The sequence below is a fragment of the Podarcis pityusensis genome, assembly GCF_964106645.2.
Source record: "Podarcis pityusensis genome assembly, chromosome: 17".
NCBI classification, from domain to species: Eukaryota; Metazoa; Chordata; class Lepidosauria; order Squamata; family Lacertidae; genus Podarcis; species Podarcis pityusensis.
Genome location: NC_138042.1, coordinates 34,797,327 through 34,807,856, shown reverse-complemented (window position 1 = coordinate 34,807,856; position 10,530 = coordinate 34,797,327). Strand labels below are relative to the sequence as shown.

Below are 10,530 nucleotides of genomic sequence, written 5' to 3'. Positions count from 1 at the left end.
GTTCGGCTTCGCGATCTTCACTGAGCATGCTCGACCCCTCGCTCTGCCCGCACAGTGGTTTGACTATGGCAGGCGCGCCGCGTCTCTGGCGAAGTTGCACGCGGGCAGTTGGGAGCCGCTTGTTGTAAGGTGAGCGCGCGGTGCCGCCTGCACCCCAGGGGTTGGGGGTGCCCTCTCCTCTCCCACAGCTGAGGAGTCTGGTTTTTGCGAATTATCGCCTTACTAGCAGGGGAAGGGCGGAATGACGGGGCCCTTGGTTGCAAAATAGTCCTCCATCTCCCCCCATTTTATTTTATTTTCTTAAACAGGACAATCTTTGGATGTGCTTAAAACTAGCTAGCTCTTCATCATGGTACAGTGACAGTTCTACTAATGGGTGTTTCAAGACGGGTGTTTACTCTAGGATCTGTACTCCTCGTGCATGCAAGTCTTCTGCCACCGATCTGTTTGTTACAACCATACAGTGTCGGTTTTAAAAGGTAAAGGGACCCCTGACCATTAGGTCCAGTCATGGCCGACTCTGGGGCGCTCATCTTGCTTTATTGGCCGAGGGAGCCGGTGTACAGCTTCCGGGTCATGTGGCCAGTATGACTAAGCCGCTTCTGGCGAACCAGAGCAGCGCATGGAAACGCTGTTTACCTTCCTGCCGGAGTGGTACCTATTTATCTACTTGCACTTGACGTGCTTTCGAACTGTTAAGTTGGCAGGAGCAGGGACCAAGCAATGGGAGCTCACCCCGTCACGGGGATTCGAACCGAAGACCTTCTGATCGGCAGTGGTTTAACCCACAGCGCCACCCGTGTCCCTGTGTCGGATTTACATATAAGCTATAAGGGCCCGACTCTCTTGGGGGCCCCCCAAAAAATTAAAGGGGGAAAAAACTGGATGTACTTTTCCAAAATAGAAGATAAAAAACAAATAAAATAAAACCTACATACAGCAACAGTGTTTTGTGTTGTGTAGGCTCCTATGATGTATGTAATGGGCCCCGCCTGCTAGCCTGCTCTCTAAAGTATCACGATTAATATGCTACTTCTTAATTGTATTTCACTATTAATATACTTCTTCTTAATTGTATTTCAGTTCAACGATTACTTTGATAAAATACATATTTTGTTATGTGCAAATGGCTTTAGAAGCCTGTTAGGTCCATAAATGACCATATAGCATATATTCAACACAAAAAACAGCGACAATTTGTTGTTGACAAAGGACAGCTGGACATATAAAGGGCCCCATTACCTTCAGTAGCTCAGGGCCTCATCAAACCTAAATCCGGCCCTGGTTACAACCGTATAAAGCCCCCTGTCTGGAAGCACTCCCAATTTTAGTTTCCTGACACTGCTTCAAATATTCGTGTTCAAGAATTAACATTTTCCAACGCTTGCTTCTCTCTCCTTTTTCATTTAGGTGCAGTCCGTTACTTTGATTTGGTCTTTAGGGCAAGAAGAGCAATTCCTTTTTACCCCTTTTCAGTTGTATGCACTGAAGACAGCATGAGAAATCTAAAATTGCTGAGAAGCTGGGAATGCCAGCCAGTCCGGACTGTTGGAACTCCTCAAGGCTTCTGTCTCCGTGCAGACAAGGGGACATTATTAGTCAGTACAGAGTATGGAATTGTGGAGGTGGATCCTACCACACAAGAGGTGAGATAGCACATGTCAATTTTGGTTTTTGCATTCTAAGAGCTGCCTGCCTAGCAACAGTCCATTGCCAACTACTTTTGCTGCTTTTCCATAGTGAGCCCTTGGCTTTTCATCAGGTGAGGCCTAATGATGTGAATATTTGGGCATAAAATACTTTCAATCAAAGGAAGGAATTGAACCTGTGTATGCTTTCAACAATGTATTTTATTCACTACTCCATACAGAGATAATTTCTGGCTTTAAAAAATGTTTGGGTAGATTCTTGAGTTAATTTTGCAAGACAGAAAGCATGCGGATAATTTTTATTAAAGACTTTGTTCAAATTGTGGGTGGGTGTATTTGCAGAAGAGTGTCGATTAACACTAAAACGTTCAGGGCGGCAGTCTTTCGATTTCCTGCTCCCAGGAAATTCTTGCCATGTTGGTGTATCTGCTGAAGAACCCTTGCCTCTGCTACAGAACCTCTGCATATTGCAAAGGGTTCTGGGATATATTCTAGAACATACTTCCAGGTCTTGCTGGTTGTTGCTGACCAGGCTTGCTAGGTTTTGCTATGTTCATGAACCAAAAGTGCACCAGAATTTGCTCACTCTTCTCCCATGACTGCACTTTGCAGGGAATGTTCAGTTATAGTGTTTTTCACTAAATGTTCTATGCTATTACTGATCTTCTCAGTAAGGAACCCCTGACAGATTTCCAAAGGACTCCAAGATTCCTAAGAAAACAAGTTTGCAAATCACTGCTTTCTATGATGGTGGTGGTGGTGACGATGTGTAGTGTGCCCATCAACCTCAAGGTGTACAGGGTAATATACATTTCATCAAGTTCAACAGAATTTAAATTCATCACAGCAATTAATATAAAAATAATTAACCCATGAACACCAGCATCTCAAAACAATCAGTAAAGAGGCACTCTACAGTTTCCCAGTGTGTTGGATGCTAAGCCATTGCATAGAATCCTAGTAAAAGGGTAATCAAAATATATCCACATATTTTTGTAGATGTGTATGCCAGAGGAACATGCATTTTTGCTAGGATGATTCCAGCAGTTTGCAGCAGGACCAGCAAATAACTGCAGTTTAACGCACATGTTGGTTGTGGTCTTCCGCTAAGAGCCAAATCAACATGTTTGCGTTATAGCAGGTGCTTGTCTCTGTTTTAAAGGTCACAAATGAAGTTTCTTTGCTAGCTGAGGGTTTTCTACCTGAAGATGGAAGCGGGTTCATTGTGGGCATTGAGGATTTGCCTGATCAGGAATTTGTCTGTGTGGCTACTGCGACTGGAGACGTCATACTGTGCAATCTGAACACAAACCAGGTATGACAGGAGCGGCCAAAGTAACATGATGGTTAGCCAGTGATATGGATGTTGTAAATGTTCTTGCCTTAATCTTATTAGCATCCACAGAGTTTTTAGCTTTTGCTCTTTTTTGTTAATGCAGTATATGGATTTATTTACATCTGTTGCACGTTAGGGGCAGGGGAAGTTTGCCAAATGTAAATTGTCACTGAGGTGTATTTTACCACATACAGTGGTACCTCGGGTTACATACACTTCAGGTTACAGACTCCGCTAACCCAAAAATAGTACCTCGGGTTAAGAACTTTGCTTCAGGATGAGAAAAGAAATTGTGCTCCGGTGGTGCTGTGGCAGCGGGAGGCCACATTAGCTAAAGTGGTGCTTCAGGTTAAGAACAATTTCAGGTTAAGTACAGACCTCCAGAACGAATTAAGTTCTTCACCTGAGGTACCACCTCAGTGTCCGGGCTGAATGTTGGGGGAGGAGACGCTCCTTCAGGTATGCTGGGCCAAGGCTGTTTAGGGCTTTAAAGGTCGGCACCAACACTTTGAATGGTGCTCGGAAACATACTGGGAGCCAGTGTAGATCTTTCAGGACCAGGGTTATATGGTCTCGGCGGCCACTCCCAGTCACCAGTCTAGCTGCCACATCTAGAGAACTTACACCTCCTTCCCAAAGCTGGGAAAGCACTAACTAGGCTTTGGGAAAGTTAAAAGGAGACACTAGGATCCTGTCAGAGCCCTCACACCACCTTCCCAAAGCACAGCGCCTTGTTTACCGACTTTGGGAAGGCAGCGCAAGGGTTGTGGAAGCGTCAAATGTTGCTAAAGGCCACAAAAAAGCCCTCAAGGGACATATGTGGCCGTTGGGCCACCTGTTGGACCGCTGTGCCCTATGGGAAGCCTCTAAACAGAACCTGAATGCAGTGGTTAAGAGCGGTAGACTTGTAATCTGGGGAACCAGGTTTGTGTCTCCGCTCCTCCACATGCAGCTGCTGGGTGACCTTGGGCTAGTCACACTTCTCTGAAGTCTCTCAGCCCCACTCAGCTCACAGAGTGTTTGTTGTGGGGGAGGAAGGGAAAGGAGATTGTTAGCCGCTTTGAGACTCCTTAGGGTAGTGATAAAGCGGGATATCAAATCCAAATTCTTCTTCTTCTTCTTCTTCTTCTTCTTCTGGTTCCCTGCAGCTGACATTCAGAGGCATGCTTCCTCTGTAATCTGAGGGAGTACATCACAACCTCGGCTAGTACCCTTTAATGGCTTTATCCTCCATTTGACACTGTCAAATCCCTTGTGAGGTTGTGTGAGGCTGCTGTTAAAAGGCACAGGAGCAGCAGCATGAGTTAACAGTCTTCAATCTTTTTGCAGTTGGAGTGTGTTGGGAGTGTGGACAGCGGTCTAACTGTGATGAGCTGGAGTCCTGACCAAGAGCTCGTTCTCCTTGCCACAGGTGTGGAGCAACATTCCAAAGCCAATCCTGTCAGCCTCGTTCCTTACCTTTTGGTCTATTGAAGATGATACAGTGCTGACCCATTGCAAAACCGTAATAAGCCTTGGGAACTGTGCGCTTTCCGGGTTAGTGTTACAGGTTCACCAGTGCTGGCTGTGAATCCGGTTCTCTTCTTCACCAAACCAACTTCCAAGCTTGGCTTCAGACCTTGGTTTGACAAGAAAACCTGCTTAGTTAGCATTTAACAGTTGTCAGCATCAGTGCACCTGTAACACTAAATCAGTATGATGAGAACAAGAGGGATGGGGAGCACATACCTGTTTCTGTACCAATTGGCAGACCGAGGTTTTCTTTGAACCAGCATCATGTCTGCACAAAGTCTCTGTGTCTGTGAGATCCAGAAGCTCCTACTGAAAGCAGTCACTTTTTACGTTTAATGGCAATACAGAAGTAATAACTATTAAGTTAATATTCTGCTACTGTTTTGTCAACTGTTCTTCGAGTTTAAATGTCTTTGTCATGTGCTAACTGAATACAGTGGTACCTTGGGTTACATACGCTTCAGGTTACAGACTCCACTAACCTAGAAATATTACCTCAGGTTAAGAACTTTGCTTCAAGATGAGAACAGAAATTGTGCTCTGGCGGTGTGGGGGCAGCAGGAGGCCCCATTAGCTAAAGTGGTGCTTCAGGTTAAGAACAATTTCAGGTTAAGAACAGACCTCCGGAATGAATTAAGTATGTAACCAGAGGTACTACTGTATTATTTTTTAGAAGACTTTAAAATATTGGGAATCACATGTTTGTTTGTTTGTTTGTTTATCCAGTTCACTTACAAATCGCTTCATTTGAGGCACCCCAAAACGATTTGAAGTTTAATCACATATATAAAACAGTTACGTATATAAAAACAGTTAAAACTGCATATATTGAAACATTTAAAAACAAAACAAAAAAACACATACATAAAATCAAGTCAAATCCAATACAGTTATCAACTGGGTTTAAGCTTTTAGAAGGCTTGTTGAAAGACAACATTGTAGCTTAAATCTCTTGTTTTATTTATACAATTTATGTTGCACTTAATGTGGTAGAATGTCTAGGTAGGTTGAATGAAATGTACCAAATCCAAATCCAAAGAAACAATGGGGCAGAAAGCAGTATCAGACAATGTCATGTAAGAGTACATCCATATTTGGTAAATATCAAGAAGAACTGGAGAAGACTATGTAATACTAATGATATAAGTGAAACGGTGGTCCAGGAAAAGAGAATGCAGTGCTGTCCCAACAGCCACAGAAGAAGGGTTGGAATTTTGTGGTGTGATAAGTAAGCTATATTAGTCCATCTTGGCAGAGTCTCGATTTTAAAGGCCATTGCTGTTCACACTATGACACAGGTCAGCAGACTCTCATCCTGATGACGAGGGACTTTGAACCTATTACAGAAAGTCAAATCCACCAAGATGACTTTGGAGAAGGTGAGTTGGTGCTGCAGATATGGGACGCTCAAAAAATGCACGGCAGCAGTTTTAAAAATTGAATGAAATGCATAAAGGTAAAGGGACCCCTGACCATTAGGTCCAGTCATGACCGACTCTGGGGTTGCGGCACTCATCTCGCTTTATTGGCCGAGGGAGCCGGTGTACAGCTTCCGGGTCATGTGGCCAGCATGACTAAGCCGCTTCTGGCGAACCAGAGCAGCGCACAGAAATGCCGTTTCCCTTCCCGCTGGAGCGGTACCTATTTATCTACTTGCACTTTGACGTGCTTTTGAGCTGCTAGGTTGGCAGGAGCAGGGACCAAGCAACGGGAGCTCACCCCATCGCGGGGATTCGAACCACCAACCTTCTGATCGGCAAGTCCTAGGCTCTGTGGTTTAACCCATAGCGCCACCCGCATAGGCAGAACCAAATGAAAACCAGACAACTGGATCCAGCTGCTCATTTTGCATGTTACAAGGTTGGAAGGGACTTGAGAAGACACCTAGTTCAAGACTCTACAATGCAGGATGCGGGGAATTTCAGGCCTGGGGGCCACATGTGGCCCTCCAGATAACTATTTAGCCTTCAGTAGCCCTCCTCCATGTCCTTTTTGTGTGTTTATTTTTGCCTGGCTGTAATGTGTCCCCGAAATGTGACAAATGCTTTTAGCTTATCTGCGGATGGAGAGGTATAGCCCCCTGTAAGAATAATAGAAAGAGATATCATGTTTATGTCTGAATCAAGACTTCATAAACTCTTAAGGTCTCCAGCTGGTCTCCAGCAATGAAGTTGATATCAGGTGGTTGGCATGGTGACTTGTAAAGTTTGCAAAAGATTTTGAGAACGAGAATGAAGTCTTGTGAAGTTTGATGGGGTGGGCAATACATTTTTGTCGGATTGTTAAAGTGTCACACCACAAATGCTGCTAATTTGTTAACTTCTAGGAAAGTTTATTACTGTTGGTTGGGGTAAAAAGGAAACCCAGTTTCATGGATCAGAAGGCAAGAAGGCAGCTCGCACCAAGCCAGTGGTACTGTATTCATTATAAATATTGGTTATGCGTGTACACAAATAAGTATTAAATGTATACAGTCGCAAAATGATGGATGTAAGAAAGGCACACACCCCTATTTGAATAAATTGTTCTTATTGGAATACCTGCATTAAATAGGATCACAGAGCTAGTGTGGTGTAGTGGATAGAGCGTTGGAATGAGAGGATCCAGTTTGAAATGTCCACTCAATCGCGAAGGTCCCTAAGCCTATTCACACACTGAATTGAAATATAAGGCCCAGTTTGCACATCCCATAGTTATTTGTTTACTCTGAATGTGAGGATTGCTCTCACTTTGCCACGCTCCTGGCATAGGAAGGAACGGCAGATCACAGCTCCTAAATTAGTGATATGTTCATAGTGGGGATTTTGGTTTGTTTTGATCCAATAAGCCATGATTGCTTAGCAAAGAAGGGTTTCATATCGTATATTGTGGTTTGTTTGGGGTTGAAGCAAACAACAGTTTGTAAAGCCACAGCTTGTGGTTTGTTGCTGTCATTCACTATGGTTTACTGTGTTGTACGACTGCAGCCAATCAGAGCAGGCCCTCAGTTTTTCAGTCTCATCCATGGGAAAATTAAGCTAGCAAACAAGGTGTGTGGGGGGGGGACTAGGAGTAAATGGCACACGGCCACCTGCCTCTTGCGTCTCAGTTAACAGGAAGTGCATCATCATTTATTTCCCCAGGAAGTGCTGCCTGCTCTGCCATGGGATGACCGTAGACCTCGAATCACCTGGAGAGGAGATGGACAGTACTTTGCAGTGAGTGCTGTTTGCCCAGAGACAGGTTGGTATAAGTTCAAAACAATAAAATGCTTTTTGCTTAAAAAAACCCACACAACACATGCTTGAATAAAGGATTAAAAAATTGTATTTTAAAAAGTGAGAATACTCTGTCATCATAACTGTTATTAATATACATTGTTAAAGTATTTCTCATGGCTCTGTTCACACCCTTAATGTCTCCTTAAGAGACAGAACTCCAAGAAGACATAGGCAGATGTGCTATCTCAGTTCTTTGTGGTTCCTGTTAAAGTATTGGGCTAACATAAATGGGCCAGAGCCTGATACACAGTTAAGGAAACACAAAAGCTATTCCCATCCCAGGCACTGAGATAATCAGTGGTATCCTTGAGTGCATTTTTTATTTTCACTCATGGCTACAGTGTTGCAGTTGGGATACTGGGTAGATAAGGTAAAGGTAAAGGGACCCCTGACGGTTAGGTCCAGTCCTGGCCGACTCTGGGGTTGCGGCACTCATCTCGCTTTATTGGCCGAGGGAGCCGGAGTACAGCTTCCAGGTCATGTGGCCAGCATGACCAAGCCGCTTCTGGCGAACCAGAGCAGCACACGGAAACGCCGTTTACCTTCCCGCCGAAGCGGTACCTATTTATCTACTTGCACTTTGACGTGCTTTCGAACTGCTAGGTTGGCAGGAGCTGGGACCGAGCAACGGGAGCTCACCCCGCTGCGGGGATTCGAACCACTGACCTTCTGATCGGCAAGTCCTGGTCTCAGTGGTTTAACCCACAGCACCACCCGGGTGCAGAGGACATACATGTATATTGCATGCAAACACACCTATGGTGTCCCTGCGCATGGGTTCACACATAATGTGTACAGTCGTGATGATAGGCGTTGCGCCAGTTTCCTTAAAAAGAGGAAAGACTCCATCAGACAGACTGAGCAATGAATGTACAGCTGCTCAAGATGTAATATTAACCTGTGTTGTCTGATAAGGCTCCCTGGGAGACTTTATGGGTGAAACATAGTCTGTAGATCCTGAAGCTTGGAAAACAATTATAATGAGTCTACTGTGCGCATATTTCTCTCCCCCCCCCCTCTGAAAATGCAGGTGCTCGGAAAGTCAGGGTGTGGAGCAGAGAGCTTGTTCTGCAGACTACAAGTGAGCCCGTCCCAGGGTTAGAACAAGCACTGGCATGGAAGTGAGTAGGGAAGAGTTGTGTTTTGTGGTGCGCAATGAGTTTGTGTTGTGTTCACATATGCCCATTGAAACTTCACCAGCCATGGATTTTAAAGGTGGTGACTTCACTGTTGAAACCCACTTAGGCCCAATCAGCACTATGCATTTAAAGCAGTATCATACCACTTTAACAGTCGTGGCTCCCCCCAAAGGATCCTGGGAATCCTTTGTGAAGTTGAATTTAGCAGCAGTGCCATTAATTAAAGCAGGCTTCCTCAGACTCGGCTCTCCAGGTGTTTTTCAGACTACAGTTCCCATCATCCCTGACCACTGGTCCTGCTAGCTAAGGATCATGGGAGTTGTAGGCCAAAAACAGCTGGAGGGCCGAGTTTGAGGAAGCCTGAATTAAAGGCCGGAAGAGATGGAGGGAAATGGGGAATGAAGTGAGAATTTCAGTGGTGGGTGAACCGGTTTTGTTTGCATCGCAGACAGCAGGGCATTGAGGAGCAATGAATAATAATAATAATAATAATAATAATAATAATAATAATAATTTATTATTTGTACCCCGCCCATCTGGCTGGGTTTCCCCAGCCACTCTGGGCGGTTTCCATAGAAACAAAAAATACAGTAAAATATCACAGATTAAAAGCTTCCCTGAACAGGGCTGCCTTAAGATGCCCTCTAAATGTCAGGTAGTTATTTATTGCTTTGACATCTGATGAAGGGGTAGGCCTTGCATATAAATTTCTCAGAGGCCAAGGCTTTAGATCTAATGCTCAGGATTCACTGTTGTTGAGTTCCCAGATCTATGAGAAATGGTAGCCCTTTTCTCTGACTCTAGCAATGTTTGTTTGTATGTATATATTTGTAGTGTTGGCTTTCACCCTTCTCCCTGGAAACGTTCCTGCAGGTGGTTGTAGATGGGGGCTGTGCTGGAGGGGAAAGCTTGATTCTCAGTGGAGACCATTTTGTTCTGAGGGGCTGTACTCTAGAACACACAGGAGGAACCTCCACCTTCAGAAGCTCTCTGTAATATATATAGGGTCTCCCTTCTCCACCTTCCACCTTTCCTTATGACAGACGTTTCACTACTTCATCTTTTTTAAAAAAATAAAAATGCATGTTTGAGGAATTGTCCGAAACGTTGTCCTAACTTACACTTTCGTTTTATTTGTTGAGGCCCTCTGGAAGCTTAATTGCATCCACACAAGATAAAGCCAACAAACACGACGTTGTGTTCTTTGAAAAAAACGGACTTCTTCATGGTGAATTCACACTTCCCTTCCAGAAAGGCCAAGTCAAGGTAGGATGACCCTCTTTCTGAAGGATTTGTAAACTGAATACAGTGGTGCCTCGCAAGACGAAATTAATTCGTTCCGCAAGTTTTGTCGTCTTGCGATTTTTTTCGTCTTGCGAAGCACGGTGTCGGGAAAGTTTTGGAAAAGCTTCAAAAATCACCAAAGTCTTCAAAAACCTCAAAAAAGGCTACCACACCGCGTTCTATGAGTTGCTCCTCGAAGTCAAGTCGCAACTGTATTAACGGTTTTAAGAAAAAGGAAACAAACTTGCAAGACGTTTCCATAGGGAAAATCGTCTTGCGAAGCAGCTCAAAAAACCCTTTCGTCTAGCGAGTTTTTTGTCTTGCGAGGCATTCGTCTTGCGAGGTACCAC

The 10,530-nt window shown here is 44.4% G+C and overlaps 1 protein-coding gene across 1 annotated transcript in view; it reads left to right on the top strand.

Moving 5' to 3' along the window:
- Nucleotides 1-36: 36 nt before the first annotated feature.
- ELP1 (elongator acetyltransferase complex subunit 1) overlaps nt 37-10,530 on the top strand; it is a 44,533-nt gene continuing 34,039 nt past the window's right edge. Inside the window, exons 1-9 of the mRNA XM_080986683.1 lie at nt 37-129; nt 1,411-1,646; nt 2,812-2,964; nt 4,315-4,396; nt 5,796-5,876; nt 6,824-6,909; nt 7,620-7,719; nt 8,788-8,878; nt 10,039-10,162. Coding sequence (XP_080842809.1) covers nt 1,497-1,646; nt 2,812-2,964; nt 4,315-4,396; nt 5,796-5,876; nt 6,824-6,909; nt 7,620-7,719; nt 8,788-8,878; nt 10,039-10,162 — 867 coding nt within the window. The 5' untranslated portion in view covers nt 37-129; nt 1,411-1,496. The remainder of the gene's footprint in view (nt 130-1,410; nt 1,647-2,811; nt 2,965-4,314; nt 4,397-5,795; nt 5,877-6,823; nt 6,910-7,619; nt 7,720-8,787; nt 8,879-10,038; nt 10,163-10,530) is intronic.